Source organism: Narcine bancroftii, chromosome 1, assembly GCF_036971445.1.
Source record: "Narcine bancroftii isolate sNarBan1 chromosome 1, sNarBan1.hap1, whole genome shotgun sequence".
NCBI classification, from domain to species: Eukaryota; Metazoa; Chordata; class Chondrichthyes; order Torpediniformes; family Narcinidae; genus Narcine; species Narcine bancroftii.
Genome location: NC_091469.1, coordinates 322986560 through 323014322, shown reverse-complemented (window position 1 = coordinate 323014322; position 27763 = coordinate 322986560). Strand labels below are relative to the sequence as shown.

The following is a 27763-nucleotide window of genomic DNA, read 5'->3' as shown; positions in this document are numbered from 1 at the left end:
TATATTTTTAAAGGAATATATAGGTTGGCCCAACATCGAGGGCCGAAAGGCCTGCACTGTGCTGTAGTGCTCTATATTCTGCAGTTGGTGTGACTCAGCAGGCCGCACAGAGTCCGTCCATTATTTCAGGTGCCCGCCTACTTTCTCTTCATACCTTGAAGGTTGGGCTCATATAACCATATAACCACTTATAGCACAGAACAGGCCAGTTCGGCCCTACTAGTCCATGTCGTAACAAATTCCCACCCTCCTAGTCCCACTGACCAGCACCCGGTCCATACCCCTCCAGTCCTCTCCTCTCCATGTAACTATCCAGTCTATCCTTAAATGTAACCAATGATCCCGCCTCAACTACGTCTGCCGGAAGCTCATTCCACATCCCCACCACCCTTTGTGTAAAGAAATGTCCACTCATGTTCCCTTTATAATTTTCCCCCTTCAATCTTAAACCATACCCTCTAGTTTGAATCTCCCCCACTCTTAATTGAAAAAGCCTATCCACATTTACTCTGTCTTTCCCTTTTAAAATCTTAAACACCTCTATCAAGTCCCCCCTCAATCTTCTACGCTCCAGAGAAAAAAGCCTGAGTCTGCACAACCTTTCCCTGTAACTCAAACCTTGAAATCCTGTCAACATTCTCGTGAACCTTCTCTGCACTCTCTCTATTTTGTTTATATCTTTCCTATAATTTGGTGACCAAAACTGTACACAGTACTCCAAATTTGGCCTCACCAATGCCTTGTACAATTTCATCATAACCTCTCTACTCTTGAATTCAATACTCCGATTTATGAAGGTCAACATTCCAAATGCCTTCTTCACCACACCATCTACCTGAGTATCAGCCTTGAGGGTACTATTTACCATCACTCCTAAATCCCTTTGTTGCTCTGCACATCTCAATACCCTACCATTTAATGCATAATACCTATTTAGATTTGCCTTTCCAAAATGTAACACCTCACACTTATCTGTATTAAATTCCATCAGCCATTTCTCAGCCCACACCTCCAGCCTTCCTAAATCACCTTTTAATCTATGGTAATCTTCCTTACTGTCCACAACACCACCAATCTTTGTATCATCCGCAAACTTGCTTATCCAATTCTCCACCCCTACTTCCAGATCGTTAATATATATAACAAACAATAGTGGACCCAGGACCGATCCCTGAGGAACTCCACTACTCACCGGCCTCCAATTGGACAAACAATTTTCCACCACTACTCTCTGACACCTCCCATCCAACCATTGCTGAATCCATTGCACTACCTCCTTATTTATACCTAATGCCTCCACCTTTTTTCCTAACCTCCTGTGGGAAACTTTGTCAAAAGCTTTACTAAAGTCTAAATAGACAACATCCACAGCTTTCCCTTCATCAACCTTTTTTGTAACCCCCTCGAAAAACTCAATCAGGTTTGTCAAGCATGATCTACCCCTGACAAAACCATGCTGATTACTCCCTATCAATCCCTGTACCTCCAAATATTTGTAAATACCATCCCTCAGAACACTTTCCATCAACTTACCCACCACAGACGTCAGACTCACGGGCCTATAATTCCCAGGTTTACATTTGGACCCTTTCTTAAACAGCGGAACCACATGTGCCACCCTCCAATCCTTTGGCACTACCCCTGTGACCAGTGACATCCTAAATATCTCTGTTAATGGCCCCACTATCTGTTCACAAGCCTCCCTGAGTGTCCTTGGGAATATTTTGTCCGGTCCCGGAGATTTATCCACCTTTATCTTTTTCAACACAGCCATCACTACCTCCTCGGTTATCCTTATATGCTTCATGACCTCCCCACTATTTTTCTTTACTTCAACTGGTTCAATATTTTTTTCCCTCGTGAATACCGAGGCAAAGAAATCATTCAAAATTTCCCCCATTTCCTCTGACTTCTCACTCAGCCTACCCTCGCTATCTACAAGGGATCCAATTTTATCCCTCACTAATCTTTTACTTTTAATGTACCTATAGAAACCCTTTGGATTTATTTTTACTCTGTCTGCCAAAGCCTCTTCGTGCCTTTTTTTGGCCTTTCTAATTTCTTTCTTAAGATTCCTTCTACACTCCTTGTAGTCCTCCTTCAAACTCTCAGCTCCCTGCTCTTTATACCTCTTGTACACCTCCCTTTTTCTCCTAACCAAATTTCCAATATTCCTCGAAAACCAAGTCTCCCTATGACTTCCAGCCTTTCCTTTGATCCTCACTGGGACATATCTACTCTGTACCCGCAAAATTTCTTTTTTGAATATCCTCCATTTTTCATTTACATCCTCACCTGAAAATGTCCTGTCCCACTCAATACTCCCCAAATCCCTTCTTATTCCTTCGAAATTTGCTCTTCTCCAACCCAGAACCTCAACTTTAGGCCCCTCCTTGCTCTTCCCTAAAACTACCCGAAAACTAACAGAGTTATGATCCCTAGACCCAATTTGTTCTCCAACATTAATGTCCGATACCTAACCTAGCTCATTCCCTAACAGGAGATCTAGTACTACACCGTCCCGAGTCGGTTCTTCTACTAATTGATTTAGAAAACAATCTTGAACACATTTAACGAACTCTAGCCCATCCAGCCGTCTAACTGTATGGTTATCCTAATCAATGTGAGGGAAGTTAAAATCTCCCATGATCACGACCTTATGATTCTCAGACATATACGTTATCTCCCTACAAATTTGTTCCTCTAATTTTCTTGGCCCATTTGGTGGTCTGTAATACACCCCTATTAGCACCCTCATGCCTCCTTCACCCCTCAATTCCACCCAAACAGCCTCACTGGATGATCCCTCCAGACCATCCTGCCATCTCACAGCAGTAATGCCCTCCTTAACAAGCAGAGCAACTCCTCCCCCTTTTTTACCCCCTGCTCTATCACATCTAAATCAAATGTATCCTGGAATATTAAGTTGCCAGTCCTGCCCCTCCTGTAGCCAGGTCTCACTAATTGCCACAATATCATTACCCCAAGTATCTGTCCATGCTCTAAGCTCATCTACCTTGTTCACTATGCTTCTTGCATTAAAATATATGCATTTCAGAGAATGACCCTCACCTATATTCTCTTTTCTACCTTTTACCCTAATCTTCATCCTACCTTTGTTATCGTTATTATTCCTATCTAGGTGGCCATGCTCCCTTGATACTGCACTCACACTCTGTTCCCCCCCCCTGCCAAACTAGTTTAAACCTTCCCCCACAGCTCTAGCAAATCTGCTTGCCAGCACATTGGTCCCCCTCCAGTTCAAGTGGAGTCCGTCCCTTTTGTACAGGTCCGACCTTCCCCAGAAGAGATCCCAATGATCCAGAAATCTTATCCCTTGCCCCTTGCACCATCTCTTTAGCCACGCATTCATCCTCCACATCCTCCTATTTCTACCCTCACTAGCACGTGGCACCGGCAGTAATCCAGAGATTACTACCTTGGATGTCCTCCTTTGGACGTTGCGAGTTCCTTCAACTTTTCTGTGTTTTTACAATTGGACCCGACTGCAGTCATTTCCAGTACATATCCTCCTACCTGGCCCAGATTCCACTCTTTTCCAAAGGCACTCCAGCCAAACCACGGGAAACATCTACTGCGTGATCTTTAACATACAACTATTGGGAGGATGCATATTAAAAACACCGCAAGACAGCAAAACATCTTTGCGCTCTACAAAGCTGCTTTCAGAAACATTATCAATCATCAAACTCTCCTGCCTCTATTCAGGAGGACCATATATGCTGATCTTATTTTGGGTGCAGAAGAAACATTTCACTTAGGACCATCAGTGTTGATCCAACCCCCACCCCCTTAGAGGATTAAATCTCCCCACCTCATCCTTCTACCTTTTATCCACTCTGAAGCAGCAAGTCTCAAAGTACATTTTACTCCTGCAGAATCACACAGTGGTGGCCTTTCACCTCACTGTGCCAGTACTAGACATTTGAAACTCCTTAATGACTTACACTCCGCACCCCACCCCCACTTCCCTCACAAATTTTTGCTAGTGTGTCACCCATGTGCATGCCAAAATCCCAGCCATATTTTGACCAAGTCAGCCATCAAGATCACGTGTACTGAACTGTGGGCACATTAACTGAACTGCCTCGCATTTGACCAGGACGTGGAATTACGATGTTGTGGTCATTTCAGAGACTTGGCTTGATGCCAGAACATGATTGGCTGATGCAGGTGGTAGAGATTAGATGTTTCAAAAAGGATAGGAAGGGAGGTAAAATAGGGGTGGGGGGGGGAGTATCACAGCTGCAAAAAGGGGTCCTTGCAGAGGGATTGTCTACTGAGTTGGTGTGGGTGGATCAGAAATAGGAAGGAAGCAATCATGGTACTGGGAATAGTCTATAGGCCCCCAAAATAGCCCTCAGGACACTGAGGAGCAGATAAACGGGCAGAATTTGAAATTACAGGGTTGTTGTCATGGGAAACTTCAACTTCCCTAATATTGACTGGCTGCGAGGGATAGATGGGGCAAGATTTGCCAGGTGTGTCAATAAAGAAAGACTCCTGACACAGTATGTGGACCAGCTGACTGGAGAGGCCGTACTGGATCTAGTACTGGGTAATGAACCTGATCAGGAGACAGACCTCTTGGTGGGGAGACATTTCAGGGACAGTGATCACAACGCCCCCTAATCTTTAGCACAGCTCTGGAAAAGTAGACATGATGGTAAAGCGGATAATTAGGGAAGGGCTAATTACGACAGGGTCAGGCAGGAACTTAGGAGAGTAAATTGGGAAAATATGTTCTCCAGGGAAAAGCACAGATGTGGAGGATGTTTTGGGACCACTTGCGTGGAGTTCTAGACAGGATTGATTTACAGAGATAGGGAAAAGATAGTAGGAAAAGGAAACCAGGATTGACCAAAAGAGGTGAGGTAGCTAGTTAAGAGGAAGAAGGAAGTGTATGCAAGGTTCATGAAGCAAAAGTCAGGATGGGAATTGTATGGTAGCCAGGAAGAACTTAAGACTTAGGAGAGCTCGAAGGATACGAGAATGCCTTGTCAAGTAGGATTAGGGGAAACCCCAAGGAGCTCTATGCAGATGTGAAAAACAGAAGGATGAGGAGAGTGAAGGTGGGGCCACTCAAGGATAAAAGAAGGAACATGTCCCTGGAGGCAGAGGAGGTGGGGGAATTCTTTACCACAGAGAGAGACCTTTGTCAATGCAAGGTCAGTATGTGCTGGACCACGTTGGTGAAGTGCTGGATCTTTTTAAAAACATTAAGTTTGATACGTCCCCAGGGCCAGATGAAATATACCCCAGGCTGATGTGGGGAGGCAAGGAAGAGATAGCTGGGGCATTGGCTATGATCTTTGAATCCTCCTTGCCCACAGGGGCTGGGGGAGGGGGTAAATGGAGGATTGGAAATTGGTAAATGTAGTCCCCATATTTAAAAAACAAGGAGAATCCTGGTAATTATAAACCAGTAAATCTTACTTCAGTGGTGGGCGAACTATTGGAGAGGAATCTTAGGGGCAGGATTTACGAGCATTTAGAGAAGCATGGTCTCCTCAGGGACAGTCAGCATGGCTTTGCAAGGGGCGGATTGTGCCTCATGAACCTTTTTTTGAACAAGTTACAAAATAAATTGATGAAGGTTGGGTGGTAGATGTGGTGTATATGGAGACTAGTGAAGCATTTGACAAGATGCCCCATGGTAAATGGATTAAGAAGGTTATGAGACATGGGATAAAAGGAACCTTGGTCATGTGGATTCAACATTGGCTTGCCTACAGAAAGCAAAGGGTAGTGGTGCATGGAATGTATTTGGCCTGGAGGTCAAATGACTGTGGAGTTCTGCCAGGATCCAAACTGGGACCCCTGCTCTTTGCCAGTAATTTTGAGGATGATACGAAAGTTGGAGGTGTTGTGGATAGCATAGAAAGTTGCCGTAGGTTATGACAGGATTTAGACGGCATGCAGATTTGTCGGAAAATCTGGATGGAGTTCAATCTGGATAAGTGTGAAGTGAATTTTGCAGGGTCTTGAAGGCAGAGTTAATGGCAGGATCCTTAACTGTGTGGAAGAACAGAAGGACATTGGGGTGCAAATCCATAGATCTCTGAAGGTTGTTGTGCAAGTTGGTAGGGTAGTTAAGAAGCCTTATGATAGGCTGGCCTTCATTAGTTGAGGGATTGAGTTCAAGAGTCATGAGATAATGTTGCAACTCTATAAAACTCTGGCTAGACCACACCGAGAATATTGGTCACCTCATGCATGAAAGATGTGGAAGCTTTGGAGAGGGTGCAGAGGAGATTTAACAGGACATTGCATGAATTGGAGAATGGGGCATATGAGGCAAGGGTAACAAAGCTGGGGCTTTTCTCTTTGGAGCAAAGAAGGATGAGAGGTGACTTAATAGAAGTCTATAAGAATACGAAGTATGGTAGACAGTCAACATTTTTTCTATGGGCGGGGGAACAGTAGCAAATACCAGAAGACTTATGTTTATGGAGAGGAGAGTTTAGGCGAGACGTCAGGGGCAAGTGTGTTTTTTTGATATGCAGAGAGTAGTGAATGCCTGGAGTCCATTACCGGAGGGTGGTGGTGGAGGATGGTACAATGGGAACATTGAGATAGACCATGTATGCAGAAAAAAATAAGAGGGTCATGGGTGTGATGTAGGGAAGGTTAAGACTGTCAAGCTAAAAACAGGTCAGCACAACATCGTGATTCCAAAGGGTTTATACTGGGCCGTAATGTTCTAATGTTTGATGAGATCTTTGGTCAATTTTTGCTATGGGCTTTTCTATTTCATCCTGACATCTTCTGAATCATCCACATATAAATTTAGGCCAACAGGGAAGGTTCAAATTGGGCAAAGCCAATACGTTACTTGGTTGAAATCGGATTGAGAGAAATGGCAGTAGATGCTTTTCCAACTAATTACATGTATAGCAATAGAAATTACTTGGGGGAAATCTCCCAGTTTTAGACTGCCAAGGCTGCTGAGGCTGGATAGAGGGGAGGTAGGGAAGGGGGGAGAGCCATGTCGAACTCTAAACAAAAACAACAGAGCAAGTCTGCAGGACGATAAAAGGCGCAGGGATGAAATTAAAAATGAGCTAATCCTCCCATCCACCTTGACTGATGTTGAACAGATGTTCAAGGAAACAAGAGTTCTACCATTTTTATCTCATCATGGTGTAATTATTTCTAAGGGATGTTATTTTTAAATGAAAGATACTTTGAATGCCTCGCTATTCCTGTGACTGCGGAGCACTGACAGACAGAAGCCACTCTCATGGTTTTGTCCATTATCAGCAGTAATTGGGTGGTTGGAGATCTTATCGATACAGGCTACCCACATGCAGATTTCATTTTTTAAAAACTTGTTTGCTCATTTCTATGAGAATACCACCTTACTGCTACAGGATCCAAGGGGAAGGCCATTAAGAATTGATTATTAAAATAAAACGAGTGACTTTATAGAAATTATTCAACAAATCCCATCATTTCTGGGAATGCACATTAGCCCCAATTCAGACACTGCTCCTAACGTGGTGACCTCCTCCCAGTAATACAGAAGACGTGAAATCCAAGAGACATATTCGGGGAAGTTCGAAGTCATTGAAAGAGAGAGAGAGATGGGCAGAAAAGTTTGGTTAAAATAAATTGTGGAAATTACCCACGTTACAAAGGGTTATGTTCTTGGAAAACTGTATTGCGATTTTCAAGAACACAAACCCCTTTCCTTCCATAACCCACCCCCCACACCGCAATTGACTTCCAGGTTATCAATGGAGATGCTTTCCTATGAAAGGTTTCTCTCAGCAGCAATGGCCTCATGGATGCACAGTCTATTGACATGGGAATCCTGACTGCATTATAAAGAAATGATTGTTGTTCAACTAGAAATGGATATTGTTCAATACATTATTGTATCCACAGAACAATTTATTTTGTCAATTTCCAAAACAAATCCCTTAAGTGGCCTGTCATGATTTGGCAGCCTGCAATCATTGTCCTTGATTCTCTGCATACATCTTGTATTTACTTTTTGATGTTTTTAAAATATAGAGATACAGCATGGTAATAGACCCTGCTGGCCCACAGGCCCGCGGCACCCAAATACACCCGCGCCACCAGTTATTAACCTACGAGCCCGCTACGTCTTTGGAATATGGGAGGAAACTGGAGCACCCGGAGGAAACCCTACACGAACACTGGGGAATGTACAGACAGCGCCGGATTTGAACCCCACATTCCAAAGTGCTGAATAAATGAAAACCATGGTGGAGCAATGCAAATCTGGGAGTGCAAGAATGTGGAATTGATCTTAAAAGGGTGCTAGAGGTTAGAGGGACAGAAAAGAACCAATGAATGGTAGGATCGGAACTCAAGCTTACAAACTGTTAAAATAAAACATTGGTGAGTTAGGGAGTCAAAGGCAAGTGACAAGAACATTCAAGAGCTGGAAATATTTGCAGCAGTTAAAGGCTTGGTCAGAGAAACAACTCCTTTCCTCCTCTCGTTGCCAGCCCCCACTGTGCTAATTATTAGCTGCAAACCCCAACAGTTTGCATCAAAACATTTAGTAGGCGATTAGAATTGCCTCGTGCTCAAAGGCAGCAACATTCGAGAAGCCCATAAACGCCAAAGGAAAGGACCGCGGAGCCCCACATCTCGACGTGTCCTGCAACTAGAGAGGAGGTGACCTGAGCAGAAGGAATAATGCCACTTGTGGCCGTGCCTGAATGATAGGAAATGACCATTGTGTGTCTCTTTATTGTTGCTGGAGGGAGACATCCTGGAGATGTGGCCATTGTTTTAATTCAACGCTGCCTCTACCAATGCTTCTGTTACAGAACTGCCCACGGCTCCTTGAAGCCTGCAGGCACGAGCTTCCTCGAATTTGAAATATAATTCAATAGGTGAAGCAATATTGCAACACGAGTGCAGGCAGATGTTTTGCAACTGATAACTAACCTCTCAGCAATCCATAACAGTTTTAAAAAAAGGGAAAATGTCCTCAGGCCGATTTGGTTAATAAAAGTCATTCAACTTTAACAAATGGATTGACCAATGATCATGGGTGGCCCCACAGTAAAAGCTTTCTAACATGCAACGTCTAAAAATAACCATTGAAAAGTCAGAGCCAAACAGAGAGCTCCGCTTCAGTCAGTGCTAGTCAGTGGAAGCCTCCTCGTTAACAAAAGCTTCAGCCCTTGCTCTGTGCAACGTCAATGCCGTCATTTACAAGTAGGTGCCAAATTACGACAAATCCACCGCTGACACTTGCTGCACAAACAGCTCTCTTGAAATTAGACCCTTACTCCTGACAGCGCAACAGTCAGGGTTCTTTCTCGGAGTACTATTTTTGAAAACATTGGCAGCACACAGACAAAACAAAAATACCCCAGCCCCCCAACTAACCCCGAATCTTTTCCATCGAAATCCATTTGCACATCCCCTCTTCTTCGTGGGTATCCAGTTTTCCTGTCTCTATGTTGCAGCGATTTAAATAGGGCATGTTGGGTAGGAAAGGTTCAAGGAGAAATGGGCCAAACATGGGCAAATGGACCAACTGAGGAAGACATCTTGGTTAACATGGGCTGAAGGGGCTGTATCACCAGGACAGTCAATGGCAGAGGAGTTAGTGATTGGTTTGGTGAACCATTCACCCTTGGAACTGTACTTTCCTGTAAAGCTGCAATAGAGAGAGAGACAGCAGAATCTTGCCTGATTGCTCGGAAGTACTCTGGACCTTCAAAGGCATACTTAACATTGATCCTTGCTCAAGGTGGCACGTACTTTAATTTTAACTACAGATTGACCAAGACTGAAAAAAATGAAAGGATGCATACTAACCCAAGAGCTCACGTGGGTTCTCATTTTAACTCTGGCTGAAGAGGCAATAGAATCATGAACTGAGTCTGAGTCTTCATCAACACCAAAGATTGATCCTCCTCATTGAAATTTCAGGGGCTGTGCATCAATGAACTTTCCCCGATAAAGCCAGCTCTTTGCAGCTTTAAGATGTCGTTTTAATGTCACTCACCACCAATTGCTGTACATCGTGATACCATCTCCCACAGCACAAGTGCGAGTGAATACACGTCCGCCTGTTTAAATGCTTCAATGTCCTCCAAATTAATCCGTGACTCAAGTACTTCAGGTGCCATGTATCTGGCTGTGCCAACCTACAAAGGACAGAAAAAGGGCAAAGAATGTCATATTTGTATTTACAAGGTTTTAAAATCTAACAAGAGAGAGAAAAAAATTAAACCCAGCACAACCAACGACGGTTGGTGCTGGGTCCACCATTTTTGACATCTGTATTAATGAGTGGTCTGGCAATGTACAATTAGTAGACTTGCAGGTGGCACCAAAATTGGCGAGGTACTGAATAGTGAGGTGGAATATCCAAGCTTACAACAGGATTAAGGTGAAAGATGAGTCAAAGGAATGACAAATAAAATTTAACTCCGGCAAGTGTGAGGTGCTACCAATTTCGTCAAGTTAGGACTCGCACAGTAAATTGCAGGGTCCTGGAGAGGATTGTAGAACTGAGAGGCTCAGGGGTACAGGTAATTAGTCCTTGAAAGTATCAACTCAGGTGGGCAGGGTAGCATCAAGTCAAGCTTATTGCACAAGTACAATCTGAAACAGCATTCCCCTGTCCTCGGTGCAAAACACGCAGACCCACAACCAGACGTAACACACATACAAACAATACAGATGCAGGGTAAGCATTTTATCTATAATTATAAATAAATAAATACTGTTTGGTACAAATGAGAGTGTCGGATATGAGCAGTTCCTTTGGTTGTACAGCATTCTCACTGCACCTGGAAAGAAGCTGTTTTTCATCCTGGTGGTGCTGGCTCTGATCCTCCTGGATCTCTTCCTTGACAAGAAATGTTCTGTGGAGGGTAGAAGGAGTCCTCAATGATTTTGCACGTACTCTTCAGGCAACGATCCTGGTAGATCACGTCAATGGTGTTCTTTTTTTTGGTGGGGTGGGGGGGCAAGACTCCAGTGATCCTCTCTGCCACTCTTACAGACCTGTGGATTGACCACTCATCCATTTCTCTGCAGCAATTGTACACACTGTGATGCAGCCGGCCAGGATGCTCTTGATAGAGCTCCTTTAGAAGGTTGACATAATAGTGGCTGGTGGCCTTGCCCATTTCAGTTTTCTCAGGAAGTGCAGTCGCTGTTGTGCCTTCCTGACAAGTGAGGAGATGTTGAGTGTCCGTGATAGTTAAGTGAACTCTAAGGAACCTGGTGCTCTCCGCTCTCTCTACTACAGATTGTTAATGTTTAGTGGAGGGTGGTCGTTCCTGGTCCACGATCATCTCCTTCATCTTGTCCACGTTGACACTCAGGTTGTTACTCTCGTACCATTTCACAAGATGTTCCACCTCTTCTCTAAAGTGCGACTGATCGTTGTTACTGATGAGGCCAACGACTGTCGTGTCATCTGCAAACTTGACCCTGTTGGAGCTGGATCTGGCGATCCAGTCGTGGGTCAGTAGCATGAACAGGAGCGGGCTGAGCACACGCCCCTGAGGTGCACCAGTGCTCAGCGTGACGGTGCTCGACGTTTTGCTACTGACCCTTCTTTCTGTCAGGAAGTCCAGGATCCAGTTACGGTGAGGGGTGTCAATTCCCAGCGAGGATAGCTTCTCCACCAGTCTCTGGGGAATGAATGTATTAAACGCCAAGCTGAAGTCAATGAACTGGCATATGAGGCATCAGGGCTAGGACAGAGTGAAGCAACATGCTTATCGCATCGTCTGTGGAACGGTTTCTTCTATAGGTGAATTACAATGGATCCAGCATCTCTGGGAGGTGTGCTATGATGTGTTCCATCACCGGACGCTCGAAGCATTTCATAATGGTGGAGGTCAATGGCACACAGCGGTAGACATTAATGACTGTTATTGTCACCTTCTTGGGTATTGGAATGATGTCTTGGAGGAATTATGGACTGTTGAAGATGTAAGTGAAGGCAGCATATGGATCAGGACATTTGGCAGGATATAGAGTCATTATAGAACTGTACAAGGCATTTGTAGATCACATTTTGAGTTCTGTGTGCAGTTTTGGTCACTCATTTCTAGAGGCGCAGGGGCGATTCACCGGGATGTTAGCTGGGGCTGGAGGGCTTCAGTTAAAGAAAGAGATTGGAGAGGTTGGGTCTTTTTTTCCCTGGAGTGTAGGAGGCTGAGAGGATGACTAAATCATGAGAGGTGTTAATAAAATGAATGATTACAGTCCAATTCCCAGGCTGGACAATTTTAGAACTAGTGGGCGTAGGTTTAAGGTGACAAGGGAAAGGTTTAAAAGGGATGCGAGAGACGACTTTTCCCACTCAGAGCACAGACCATATCTAGGATGGCAACATCTGCTGTACTACATCTCCTTATAAATAAATATGTCAATGCTCCCACTGACAAATTCTACTGATTAACGATACTTTAAAAATAAATCTGATTGCCAAGTTGCCCAAGGAAAGATTCCTATTTGGATTGTAACAAGGAGTTTGTTTTCAGGCCTACTCTAAAGAGGGCCTAGTTTCTATATTAAGTCAGCTCCATCGGCAGTCGAGCTGTTCTGAAGAGCCAAATTTCCTTAATCAAAGCCTTCTTGTATGCACCTTAGCGTCTTCCGGGCAGGACATATGGCCATCTTAATGCACAAAAATGTTAGTCCCTTGAAATATTTTAACTCCTGCTATAACAAGATCATCTTTACTGAGTAATCTACAACATCGGAAAAAAAACCCCTGAATGAAAGTTCAAAGAAACTAACTTAAGTGCTGGAGAAACTCAGCAGGTGCTGCACCATCCAAAGATGATTAACCAAAATTTCAGGTCAACAGCTGAATGGCCAGAGAACACCACAGCACAGAAACAGGTCCCTTTAGCCCTTCTGGTCTGTGCCAAACCTTTTTTTTTGCCCATTCCCACGTTCCTGCACTCAGCTCACAGCCCTCCATACCTCTCCCTTCCATGTACCTGTCAAAATGCTTCTTAAACGTTAAAATTCAACCCACATTCAACACCTCAGCTGGCAGCTCATTCTACACCCCCACCACTCCTTCTGTGAAGAGATTCCCTCTAAACTTTTCCCCTTTCACTCTTAACCCATGTCCTCTGGTTTGTACATCACCTACCCTCAGTGGTAAAAGCCTATCTACACTTACTCTGTTTATCTCCCTCAAATCTTCCCTCATTCTTCTAAGCGTCGGGGAATTAAAGTGTTAAAATGCTAACCTTTCCCTGTAACTCAGTTCCTGAAGTTTGGGCAACATCCTAGTAAATCTTATTTGCATTCTTTCTGTCTTATTGATAGCTTTCCTGCAGTTAGGTGACCAATACGCACACAATACTCCAAATCTGGCCTCACCAATATCAACTTTACCATAACATCCCAACTCCAGTACTCAATACATTGATTTATGAAGGCCATTATGCCAAAAGGTCTCTTTACAACCCTAACCACCTGTGATGCCACTTTCAGGGAATTATGTATCTGTATTCCCAGGACCCTCTGTTCCACCACACTCCTCAGTGCCCTAACATTCATCATGCAGATATTTTCTTAGTTTGCCCTTCCAAACTGCAACACCTCACATCTATCTGCATTAAATTCCATCTGCCATTTTTCTCGCTGGTCCAGATCCCTCTGCAAGGTTTGAAAGCCTTCTTTGCTGTCCACAACGCCTCCAATCTTAGTGTCATCTGCAAACTTGCTGATCCAATTTCCCACATTATCATCCAGATTATTGACATAGATGACAAACAACAATGGTCCCAGCAGTGATCCCTGAGACACATCACTAGTCACAAGCCTCTAGACTGAGAAGCAACCATCTACCACTACTCTCTGCCTTCTCCCATCCAGCCATTGCTAAAAGGTGTACATTGTGTATTTACTACAATCACAGCATCTGTAAACTTCCTTGTTTTACTCAAATAAAGTAACTTCAAATTTTTAAATAGTTAACAGAGCAGGAAAGGGAGCTCTAGGGTGCTGATCTAGGGTGCTGATCATTTTCAAGACGGATACCTTTTAGGTTGGGGGAGGAAATCAAACTGTTTAAATGTTAAATGTAGAGACACAGGCCCTTCCAGCCCATGAATCTGTACTGCCTAATTACACCCATATGATCAATTACCCTTCTTACCCCACACGTTTCTGAAATGTGAGAGGAAACTGAAACACCCGGAGGAATCTCACCAGGTCATGGGGAGAATGTTCAAAATCCTTACAGCCAGTGGTGGATTCAAACATGGGTCACTGGAGCTGTAATAGCACTGCTAACACTAAAAGAAAGCTGTAACCACGCTGCTCTTTAAATGTATTTAGTTCCCGGCTTAGCCTATTGCCCAACACAAAGGCTCAATTGATACAAAATCTAATTAATGATCTACTTGTTGTTTGTAAAATAATTCCTTTGTAAGGCAAAGCACACCGCCTACATGACTTCTAGAATTTGGGCTTGCGCAATCAGAAGGTCATATGCAATAGATCCCAATCCTACCCACATTGATAGCCACTTCACAACAGTTTCCAGATTGTAGTTTGAAGAAACACAGCCGCAAAAATATTGCAAAACAATTCCTGACTTGGTACCTTTGAGAAACTACAACATTCCCAGTGGAAGTTTTGGCCTCAATGAATATAAAACTTAATTTTATTTTACCATAAGGGAGCTTACAAATACCCCATTTTTGCGATATTGTTGGCACAAGTTATTAAATCCAGTTGAACTTAGATATTATTTCTCACAGCTGAATATAACTACAGTTAAATGCGGTCATCAGCAGAATGGTTACTGTCTTCCCGGTCTGGTAAGACAACGCAGAACAAAGGAATAAACAGGCGCAAATTTATTAAAGCGTTGGAAGTAAAAACCAAATGGAAGAGCTGGACATAAAATGTGGGCCTCCTTAAACTGAAAAAAGCCCAACGCTGGGAAAATAAAAGCAACACCCTGAAGGTCTACCACTCAATCAAATTTCAAGCTGAAGGCAATTGGAAAATTAGGAAGGGCTCTCACTTTCATAAGTTTTTTTTTAATAAAAGAAAGCTGCACATAGATTTCAAAACATTCAAGCAATAGGTCAATCCAATGGTCTGTGAGAGTCAAGGGCGACCTGGTAAATGTCAACATTACTGTGAATGTACGCATTTTCATTATGGATTTCAGTTCAATTCTGCTTTTTATTTAAAAAAAGGCACGCAGCAGGGTAACAGGTAATTTCAGCCCAGAGCCCGTGCTACCCAATTAACCTATAACTTCCCCAGAATGTTTTGAACTGTGGGAGGAAACCAACCCTCCCCCCCCCCCCACGGGGGAAAACCCACGCAGACACGGGGAGAATGTACCAACTCCTTACAGTCAGTGCTGGATTCGAACCCCAGTCCCAATTGCTGGCGCTGCAACGGCGTTGCGCTAACAGCTACGCCAACCGCGCCGCCATTTTACAGGATATGACAATGCCCCTTACCCCCCCCCCCCATCCATGCTCCCAAACACAATTAAAACAATAAGGCACCTCCAACTGGGGAATGAAATCTAAAAAGAACTGAAAATTTCAGGATGCGCAACCAGACAACTTCTTAAAAAAAAACACCTCACCAATATTTCCATTAGTAAACCATCGCAATGTAGGGGGCAAAAAAATCCTTCTTACTCATCACAAGAGGTGTTATCAAACAAGCCTGGATATCGTGCCCCAAAAGATTCAAGGAAGGAAGTAAAACACGAACGTCTGCAGACACCGTGATTGAAGCAAAATGCTAGAGAAACTCAGCAGGTCAAACAGTGGCCTTTATGCAGGAAAGATATAACTAACATTTTGGGCTTCAGCCGTTCATCTTGGATAAAGGGGAGGGGGGAAAATGACCAAAATAACTGAAAATACTCATATGACCTTGTGTGCAATAATGCAGAAGCTGGAATGGCCATAAATTCTGCTACTGGGGTACACACAGCAATACAACATTTATTGCCCTTTATGTGGAGACTTGCAGTGCACAGAAGGAACCTGTGTGGGCAGCTTCCTCAAGAAGGCAGCCAACGTTACAAACAACCCTCATCGCCCATCAATGTCTTCTCGCTGCTGCCTTCAGGCAGAAATTCCTCTCACTACCTATTCCAGCCCCCTGCCCTACTGAAACGCCAGCGAGGGACTCAGTGGCTGGAGGATCCACGCAGGCTGCTGGAGACTGGCTCATAGGAACCATCTGCCACTTTCTGCCCAGCTCTGCATCCTGCCTGCCTCCTTTTGTAACCTCATTATAGGAAGGATGTGCATGCTGTGGAGAGGGTCGAGAGATTTACTTGGATGTTGCCTGGATTGGAAAATTAGGAGGCAAGGTTAGCAGAGCTGGGACTTTTCTGTTTGAAGCGTAGAAGGATGAGAGGAGACTTGATAGAGGTCTACAAGATTATAAGAGGCATAGATAAGGTGGACAGCCAGTGCCTTTTTCTCAAGGCAGGAATAGCAAACTCTGGAGGATATCTGTACATATTGGAGGGAGGAAAGTTTAGGGGAGACATCAAGGATAAGATTTTTACATAGAGAGTCAGCAAAAATTGTACGTTGCTGGCCCGGTTCCAAGGCAGGGACTGAGGGAGGGGTTTGGGCATAACAGCCTTTATGGAGTTACCTGGGAGGGAGGAGTCCCAGGTTCAGGGGGTGGGATGCCTGGAATGCCTTGCCAGGGAGGGTGATGGAGGCTGAAACATTAGGGACAATGAAGAGACTCTTAGACAGGCACACGGATGGAAGGGAAAATAGAGGGTTACGGGATAGGGAGAATTAGTACTTATGAGTTGGCAAAACATCAAGGGCAGAAGGGCCAGTACTGTAGTGTTCTATGGCAACCTTCAGCGCCATCTAGAACTCCTCCAACCTTCGTATGATCTGCAAACTTACTGACCCAACCTTCGGCTTCTTTATCCAGGTCATTTATACATATTTTTTAAAAATCACAAAGAGCAGGGATTGAACTGGTCTGTGCAGCAGCAGATACAGAGGCAGATCCAGGGACACACAGTATCTCTGAAGGGTTTCTCTTTTGCTTCTCTTTCGTTTATTGTTAGGCAATGCTCGTGGCGACTAGGTTTGCCTTACGGCAGACGGAAGTTAAAGTACATTGTGAAGGTTACATTTTTATGTATCATATATGTGACAGTAAAAGGAACCTTGAACCTTTGGAATAACGAGAAGGGAACACATGGATAATTGTGAAGGTAACCCCCAAAATCAAGGCTCTGAATGTTATAACATAACATATAACATAACAATTACAGCACAGAAACAGGCCATTAGGCCCTTCTAGTCCGCACCGAACCAAACACCCCTCTCTAGTTCCACCTCCCTGCACAATGCCCATAACCCTCCATCTTCTTCTCATCCATATACCTGTCCAACCTTTTCTTAAATAATACAATTGACTCTGCCGCCACTATTTCTCCTGGATGCTCATTCGACACGGCTACCACTCTCTGAGTAAAGAAGTTCCCCTTCATGTTACCTCTAAACCTCTGCCCCTTAATTCTTAACTCATGTCCTCTTGTTTTAATCTTTCCTCCTCTTAACGGAAATAGTCTATCAACATCCATTCTGTCTATCCCTTTCATAATCTTAAATACTTCTATCAAATCCCCTCTCGACCTTCTACGCTCCAAAGAATAAAGACCTAATCTGTCCAATCTCTCCCTATACTCTAGATGCTTAAACCCAGGTAACATTCTGGTAAACCTTCTCTGCACTCTCTCCACTCTGTTTATATCCTTCCCATAATTAGTCGACCAGAACTGCACACAGAACTCCAAATTAGGCCGCACCAACGTCTTATACAATCTCAACATCACCTCCCAACTCCTATATTCCATGCAATGATTGATAAAGGCCAGCATACTAAAAGCCTTCTTCACCACCCTATTCACGTGAGTTTCTACCTTCAGGGAACGATGTACCGTTACTCCTAAATCTTTCTGCTCTTCTGTATTCCTCAATGCTCTCCCATTTACCACGTATGTCCTGTTCTGATTCTTCTTACCAAAATGAAGCACCTCACACTTATCAGCATTAAATTCCATCTGCCATTTTTCATCCCACTTTTCTAAGCAGCCCAAATCCCTCTGCAATCCTTGAAAACCTTCTTCATTATCCACTATTCCACCTATCTTAGTATCGTCTGCATATTTACTAATCCAATTCACCACCCCATCATCTAGATCATTAATGTATATAACGAACAACAATGGGCCCAATACAGATCCTTGAGGCACACCACTGGTCACCGGCCTCCAACCTGACAGACAATTATCCACTACCACTCTCTGGCCTCTCCCTTTCAGCCAATGTTCAATCCATTTTGGAACTAGGAAAGTGGTGCTACCACTAGGTGCTGTAATGGGCTGGCTCGCCCCCTGAACCTGGGACTCCTCCCTCCCAGGTATCCCCATAAAGGCTATTACGCCCAAACCCCTCGCTCAGTACCTGCCTTGGAACTGGGCCAGCAATGTACAATTTGTGCTGACACTTTAAGGTAATTAAGGCCTATTAATCACGACTCTCTGTCTGACTGTGGTCGATTGGTAGTACCGGAGAGAAACAATTTTGGCTAGATTTGAAGACGAGCAAGAGCAGAACTGTAAAGTCAGGCATTTCATGATGGTAACACAAAACGTTTAAATGCATCAAGACGCAGCCATTTTTAAACACATCTGCTGGCTGAAGGCTATTGAGTTTTAAATCTTGGTTTGATTCATTTTTCATAATAAAAGGCACGCAAGGAGAAATTGGGTATGTGGAATATGGTCACAAATTAGCCATGCTGTCATTGACTGATGGAACAGACCTGTCTGCCTGATGCCCTACTCAAAGTCACATATGATGTAGTAGGACGTGTGCCTCAGCCATCAGCCCACCACCCTGTTAACTCGTGGGTGCACTGCCAGATTCAGTTCAAGTTTGCAGAAGACACAATGGTATTTTAGCCGCAAGGGCAACAACGATGAGTCGGCTTGCAGAGAAGCACGTTTAGCACAATGCTGTCACAGCTGTGGCGATCGGGGCTGGGGTTCAAATCCCGCGCTGTCTGTAAGGAGTTGGTACGTTCTCCCTGAGCCTGCGTGGGGTTTCTCCCACTGTTCGAAATGCACACGGTGGGGGAGGGGGTGTTTAATTGGGCAGCGCGGGCTCGTGGGTCGAAATGGCCCGTTACCGTGCTATAGGTCTAAATCTTTTTTTTTAAATTTAAAAATAGATCTGAAATTTGGCTTTAACAAGATGGTAACATTTGTTTCTGCATGTAATGCACAATAGATCATACCAAACAAAACCCTGGGATTTCCACAATCCGCACCTCACAACAAGGTGGCTTCCACTTGCAACGGGGAGAGAGTGGTCTGCAGGAGAGATTGACACAAAGGAACAGCATACTGGAAAGCCAGTGACACATGATTAAAATTAACAGGATTTTTTTTCTCCTCAAGCAAGCAGTTAAGTATATAACGTGGGGCCACAAGACTGGAGCACAGGTTTGCATGCTTTGCTTTTTTATTCCTAGCTCTGTTCACCAAGGAAAGCCCAAGCTTTAATCAAAAGAGGAAGAGTGGCTCGGAGAGAGCCAACATCATTACCGTCTGCAGTTTAAGAGTGGATCCAGGCTGTCTGCACTTTTGAGGTCTTGCTTTCACTAAATTAGCAGAAGTAGCAATAATTAACCACAAGGTTGGTTCAGGCCTTGCTCCAAATTCTTGGCTGCCCAGTCTCGGCCAATGCAGATCGGAGGAGGTATCATGTTCTTGGAGATGGGCTGACCCGGTTGAGACTGTCATCTGGCTACCTCATGTGGAGGCAAAAGCCACAGGGTTATCTTCCCCCCACCCCGCTGGGGGAAAAGACAAGGAGCTCCCTCGCATTCTCTTTCAAACAATCCAGCCAGTTTATCAAGTAATTGTTGAAATTGTTGCTTGCTGAAGCTTGCTTTATGCCAAATGGTGGCAGGGATTTCTGCACTACAAAGGTGACAATGCTTTGAAACATTCGACCGAGTTTTCAATGTTGTAACGAATGCAAGACAGAAACAGAAAGGGTTCGGCTGGGGGAAAGGGCAACAAAGAGCTAGGATATTGAACTGGAGTTCAGATGGGAGGTTAATCGGGATATAATTGAGCAGTGCAGTGTGAAGGGATTGAATGACTCCTGTTGCCTCCCTCACACAACATGGGAAATGGGCCAAGGACAAATTTTCTCAAGCCAAATATTGCAGTAACATTTGGGTCTAGAGTAGTGATACTCCACCTTCCCTTCCCACCCACATCCCACCTTAAGCAATCCCTTATTCATCACAGAGCACCAATAGCATAGGGATTACTTAAAGTGGCATGTGAGTGGAAGGAAAAAAGGTTGAGAACCATTGATCTAGGAGAATAAGAATTTTGAGCTCAGGAGCTAGCTATCTTTTGAAATGAACGACTGGAGAAGGTGGATTCAATAGTAACATTAATTTAAAAAAAATTGGATATATAGCTTAAAGAAATGAAATGGCCACCCTGTGGATTGAACAGGGTGAAACAGTCAAGATAGCCATTTTCAAATGAGGACATGGGTTAATGGGCCAAATGGCCTTTTCCCTTACTCTATGATTCAAATACCTATTTGCTTGTTATAAATCAGGGGTTCCCAACCTTTTTGTTCCTCTATACCCCAAGGGGATTTTTATAGGTTGCCGTGTACCCCTAAAAATTAAGGATTAAAAAAAACATGACATTGTGCAATCTGACTGCAGATTACAACACCATGTATTGTACAGTAGTGGTTATTCTTTCAGATCCAATGTACCCCCTGAAAAGTGCAAATGTACCACTGAGGGTACATGTACCCCAGGTTGGGAACCCTTGTTATAAATGAACATATATACTCTTGTAGCAGCTACTATGGTAGATACTACTAAATAAAGGCAAACACACACAAAGGTAGTCAACTCAAGACTGGCTTATTGCAGACATACACAGACCTTTTATTCCCTGCCTGCTAATGAGCTCGTTAGTGAAAGCTATAAGCCATTAGGCAGGGGCTTCATCTGATCCACTCGCTGTACTTTGGCACCCAGCACTGCTAGCCCGCGATGTGTCAGGTAAGTCTGTGAACTGATGGTGGCGGTTCGCAATACACGCTACACTCTAATAAAATCTTTGAGCATGGTCAAATACCACAACTACAGTGACTCTCTAAACGCTGTTAAAAGTTGCTTGGAAGCTCTCCTGCTAATTTAATTTTGAGCTGGTGGCAGGTTCTGTGATAATAGCACAAGGAGCTCCTTCCGTTCAGTCTATTAAATAGCATGGATCTACTGGCTGTATGCTCTTTTACGCTCATTTACTAATGCAAACCAGTGACATCAATTAAATGTCTCTTAAACGGTGTCCTTGACTGGCAAAATCAGCCTTTTAGCCATGTCAATCTAATGTGCTGTGCGCGTGGACTTTCACAGAGGTTTCTCAGAGCATCAACACCGTAGACTTGTTAGTGCAATTAATGATGGTAGGATGAAGTGGACTGTGGTGGTGAGGATGTGAAATTGGCCAGGGGATAAGGAGAGGTGGTGCATGGCCAGAGGGGAATGTACTCAGCGGTATTCGACAGCAGTCAGAAAAATGGCAACTACCCTTCTTGATTAAAAAAACTTGCACACAATGTAATACACACAACAGAATTGAAAAATTCTGCAGGTGGCACATGACCAGAACAGGTCATATAGTGAGGAGGTCTTCAGAAGGGTGTGGGGACCACAGATGGGTTAAGACCACAAGTCAATGAGACAAAGGAGCAGAAGTAGGCTATTCAGCCCATTGAATCTGCCCCACCATTCAATCATGAGCTACTCCATTTCCCCACTCAGCCCGGCCTTCTCCCCATCTCCTTTGATCCCCTGGCTAATCAAGAACCTATCACAGATTTACACAGATTTACCATCCTCTGCCTGGAAGAAATTCCTCTGCTTTTCCGTTCTAACTGGACGCCCTTCATTCCTAAAGGTGCCCTCTTATTGTAGGTCATGGGGAAAAAACACCTTTCCACATTTACTCTGGCCATGCCTTTCGAGATTTGAAGTATTTCAATTAGATTTCCTCCCCCCCTTAATGCTCCAAATTCCAACGAGTATAGGCCAAGAGCTGGGCAGGCTCGTTCAACAAGGAAAGCTACTGTATATTTTGGCGGACAAGTCGAGTCTTTAAACCCTCAAAAAACCATATACAAAAATAAGACCTTAAATTCAACTCAAAGAACAAAAAAACACTTGACATAGATTCAGCGTTAGAAGAGGGCCCCTTAAATTTAAAAAAGAACCCAACCTACAGTCGCAGCACAGTTGCTGGATTTCTTGGTCATTTCCAATACTTTCAACTCAAAGCTTGCTTCATACTTCCGTCGCTTTGCCGGAGGCTCTGTAATAACAACCACCCTCAGCCAACTCCCAACGGCTTAGTCAATGCCATTTTTGGAGGGTTGACTTATACGACCGATCTATGATAAAACCATGAAAATGAGGCTGAAAATGGGGACCCGACTTATCTGAAAGTCAACTTGTATGTTTAAATATCATGCTATTTTAAAAGCAGGATGTCTGTAGGCGGAAGGGCAACTTAGGAGGTTAACAACAAAGACCAAAGGGTTTTTAGCTTACGGAGGCACAGAAGATAAATGAAGTTCAAGCTTTCTTAACCATGGTTGGAATACGGTGTTCAATACCAAGTAAAGCATCGTAGCGAAGCTCAAGAGCAGGAGTGATTGACCACAATGCTGAATCTGATGTCGAGACATCTCAGTACACTCAAGTTCAACGATGATCCCCAGGGGCCCCAGCTTCGTCCTACCATTCAAAACATACAGGGGGGGGGGGGTGGGGTGGGGGGAAGTATAGGTTAATTGGGTGGCACGGCCTCGTGGACCAAAATGGCCTGTTACCATGCTTTATGTCTAAATCAGTGGTTTTCAACCATTTTCTTTCCACTCACATCCCACTTTAAGTGATCCCGATGCCATCGGTGCTCTGTGATTAGTAAGGAATTGCTTAAGGTGGGATGTGGGTGGGAAAGGCACTGCTCTAGACCCAATTGTTACTGAAATATTTTACTGGAGAAAAATGGTCATTGGCCCATTTCCTTTGGAGTTCAGAAACTGTCCATGTAACGAATCATTGGGGGATGATTAAAACAGTGGTTTTCAAACTTTTTCTTTCCACCCATATCCCACCTTAAGCAATCCCTTACTCATCACAGAGCACCGATGGCATAGGGATTACTTAAAGTGAGTGGAAAGAAAAAGGATGAAAAACACTGGTCTAAATTTCAAAAAAATCAAAAAGAGCTGACATCGGTCAAACTGGGCGGATGGACCCCATGGTGGCGACGGTGGGGCAGGTGGGGGAGCTCTGAGACTTCACTGTTAAGGTTCGGATTTTATACTTGGTGCACTAGACAATCCCCTGGGTTTGGGGTGACATTTTTAAAGTTCAAATCCCATCTTGTATGCCGGCCTATACAGTGAACTCCAATCACAGAAGCAATCAGAGTCTGGTTGAATCAAATCCTAGAATCCAATCATGTGCAAGAGAATTTGGAGGATGAAGTTTCAGGGTAGTGCTAAACATGCAACTGTTGGGGTTAATGATGATGTGCTTGCTGCCATACACACAAGTACAATGCTTACATGCAGCCAAAACTGCAGTGACCACAATAGTATACTTTAAATTGTCCCAATATAGAAATAACATGAGGTGTTGCAATTAGTGCAATGCTGTTACAGCACCAGCAAGCCAGGCTCAAATCTGGCGCAGTCTGTAAGAAGTTTATACGTTTTCCCTGTGTCTGAATGGGTTTCCTCCTGGTGCTCTGGTTTCCTCCCACCCTCCAAAAAAAAGTACTGGGGTTGTAGGTTAATTGGGTGGTACGGGCTTGTGGGCTGGGAGGGCCTGTTACTGAGCTTTATGCCCCTAGTAAAATTAAATAATGGATATATAGTTAAATAATATTCATGGTTACAGTTGTGCAAGAAATAAAGGTTACAATAGAGCAGGCAAGTTTTTTTTTGTGGTGCCCAAGTAAGTGATGGTTAGGGTAGGAAGGAGAGTTAGCCCTTGGATTGAAAACTGTTCTTGAACCCAGAGGTACTGGACCTATGGCTTCTGTACCTTCTTCTTGAAGGTAGCAGTGAGGAGTGTGGTTGTGACCAGGGTGATGGCGGTTGTTTATGATGTTGCCTGCTTTCCTAAGGCAGCACCTGGCAAACAAATCTCCAATGCAGGGGAGGTCAGAGCCTGATGTGCCTGGCTACGCTTGCTCTGCTCTGCAGCCCTCTGCATCCTTGGGCACTCGAAATACTGAAGCAGGCTGCGCCACAACCAGTCAGTGCAGCTGTAGAAGTTTGATAGAGTATCTGACGATGCCTTAAAAAGGCGAGGCACTGGGCATGCCTTCTTCACAGCAGCTTTGATGTGCTGGCTCTTTGAGAGGTCCTCCGACATGCAGTCTCCCAGGAATTCAAAGGTATTAATCCTCCTCACTGTGCAGACAAAGGTGAAGAGGACCCTTGCCCGACCCTTCCTAAAATCCACATTGAGATCCCTGGTTTTTTGATGCTGAGAACAAGATTGAGAATCTGGTTGGGTGGTACCAGAAAAACAATTCCGCAACATGGATTCAGAAAGGGCAAGTCTTGTTTGACAAACTTGCTGGAGTTCTTTGAAGATATGATGGGTGCGGTAGATAGAGGGGAACAGGTTGATGTTGTATATTTGGATTTCCAGAGGGCGTTTGAAGAGGTGCTGCACAAGAGACTTTGCAATAAGGTATAGATGAATGGAGTCGGGGAAAGTATATTGACATGGAGTGAGGATTAGTTAACTGGCAGAAGGCAGACAGTCAGGATAAATGGGTGTTTTTCTGGTGGTTAGTGGGGTGCTGCAGGGGTCGGTGCTGGGCCCGCAGCTGTTCATCATTTACACTGATGATTTGGAAGAGGGGACAGAATGTAGTGGAGCCAAGTTTGCAGATGATACTAAATTGAGTGGAAAAGCAAAAGCAGAAGGATCTAGTTAAGTTAGGTGAATGGGCAAAGGTCTGGCAGATGAAGGACAACATTAGTAAATGCGAGGTCATCCACTTTGGCAGGAAAAATAGAAGAGTAGATTATTATTTAAATGGTGAAAAACTGCAGCATGCTGTTGTGCAGAAGGACTTGGGAGAGGTTGGGCATGAATCACAAAAAGTTGGGTTGCAGGTACCACATGTTATTAAGGCCAATGTCCACAGAGCCTGCAACTACAGGAGTAACCCCACTCCTGTCCACACAGCCTGCAACTACAGGACTAACCCCACTCCTGTCCACAGAGCCCCTGTGATTTCTAAACTAGCTGCATGCAAGGTCTGAGGGAATATCTTGTCAGGTCCTGGGGATTTATCCAAGTGCTTTTGCTTTAAGACAGTAGGCATATCATGGCTATTGTGATTTATGGTGTGAAAAATAAAAAATTAAAAAAAAAAGAGACAGTAGGCATCTCCTCCTCCTTAATCTGTATCGGTTCCATAACCTCATTGCTTCTATTCCTTACCTCCTTGGACTCTGTTCCAGTTTCCCAAGAAAATACTGTTGCAAAAAGCCCAGTCAGATCTCCCCCATCTCTTTTGGCTTCATACAAAGCCGACAACTCTGATCTTCAGGTGAACACTTATTAAGCTTTTACTCTTACATACAGTACCTGTAGAAACCCTTCAGCGTTTCCTTCACATTGTCTACCAAAAGCAACCTCATGTCTTCTTTTCAGTGGGAAATTATGGCAAAGCAGACAAATAAAGAACAGTCAAATCCAGTTCTACAGCTGTTATATGTGGATTGTGGAGAAATAGATGTCCTCCCTGCCTCTCTGGAATATTGTGAGTTGTGGGTGGTCATATGTCCTCCCAGTATGATTCTTACTCAGAAGACTCTGGCCAGCTATTAGTGCACACCTTGCCAATGGCTCATTTAAATAGAGTCATTATTGGCTGGGCACCCAGATCAGAACGGTTTGCAACATCAACACGTACCTCATTCTTTGTTCTTATCTCAGTATAGAACTATATTCTTTCTCTGCCTTGTGGTCCAAGCCCTGGGCATCGCCCCACACCAGGCTGCTACTGTGGATATTGCTGGAAGTGTTATGGGTAAGGTGTGCACTACACTTCTGCTGACAATGACAACATCCCCACCAGCCCTCCCATTAACAGAAACAAATACCTCATGGGATGGGTGGTTCAGGAGCTTTTTACAGGTATGCGCCGCTTAACGTCCACGATACATTCTGTGAAACTGGGCATTATGTGATGTGGGCATTGTGTGAACACCATATTACTATATTATACTTAGCAAAGCTACATGGGATATTGAATCTTCACTAAATTAAACTGCTTAATTTTTTTTGCACCTTTTAAACTTTTACGTCAACACTTTCTTAGCTTATATCACACACAATTCAACTATAATAATCAGGATTATCCACATCACTGTTCTCGACTTCCTCATATTTTTCCACTGGAAGAGTTTCAGGTCAAATGATCTCCAATAATGAACTGTCACTCTGGAACGCCATGCCACAGCCGCCCATGCATACCAACTCCCGACGCTCCAGCTACCTGTGCATCCGAGCTCCCAACACCGTGGTTTCGACTACAATAATTTTGACTTACGATGCGAGTCCAGGAACTAAAAACCATTGTAAGTCAGGATCTACCTGTATGTGGAATGTGGAGAAACACATGGCCTCCCTGCTTGCATGGAATATTGTGTCCTCCCTGTCTGAAACTTATTTGGAAGTCACATCACCTGTCAATCAAGGTTGGACTCTGGCCATCCATTAGTGTACACCTTGCCGTTAGCTAATTTGAATCACCTAGGGTCATTATTGGCTAGGCGCCCAGAGCAGAACTGTATGCAACATCAAAGCATAGCACATTCTTTCTCTCTGCCTCGTGATCCAAGCTCCAGGTTGGGAGTACGCGTGAAAGTTCCTGTCTGTAGAGTGTGTACACGTGTGAGCATGTAGAGTATAAGCGGCCACTAGTATCGGAGTCCAACCTAGGTCTGATGTGAATGTCTATATAATTGTTTAGTAATATAGTAATTGAGTATTGTTTGAAGTTCTCCCCTGTTCATCTCCTGTGTATTCATTAAAGTTACCTGTAAATGTAACACTTGTGTCCAGGACTCATCTCTCTGTGAACCCAACAAACCTGATACTCTTCCCAACACAACAGCACTGATACACCCTTTTCAGCTCATTGTCTCCATGTTAAGCATTTAACACATCTACTAACCTCAGATGCCTGCATTAAATCTGTATCCTTCACTAGCTTGCCTTTTTAAATATGGTTTGACACTAGAAACCGTAGCAAATTTCTACAGAGGTGTGGTGGAAAGTGTACTGACCGGCTGCATCATGGTCTGGTATGGGGACACCAATACCCCTGAGCGCAAAGCCCTCCAAAAGGAAGTGGACTCACCACGGGACATCACAGGAAAAACCTTCCCCATTATCGGGAACATCTATGGGGAATGCTGCTGTCTGAAGGAAGCAGCAATCATCAAGGATCCACACCACCTAGCATGCTCTGTTCTCGCTGGTGCTATCAGGAAAGAGGTATAGGTGCCACAAGACTCGCACCACCGGGTTCAGGAACAGCTGCTACCCCTCCGCCATCAGACTCCTCAATGACAAACCAATCAGG

The 27763-nt window shown here is 44.1% G+C and overlaps 1 protein-coding gene across 1 annotated transcript in view; it reads right to left on the bottom strand.

Moving 5' to 3' along the window:
• The window catches only part of tgfbr2b (transforming growth factor beta receptor 2b), a 102692-nt gene that overhangs the window by 9907 nt on the left and 65022 nt on the right, over nucleotides 1–27763 (bottom strand). The window contains exon 5 of the mRNA XM_069907305.1: nucleotides 10022–10163. Within this exon, the coding sequence (XP_069763406.1) occupies nucleotides 10022–10163 (142 nt within the window). The remainder of the gene's footprint in view (nucleotides 1–10021; nucleotides 10164–27763) is intronic.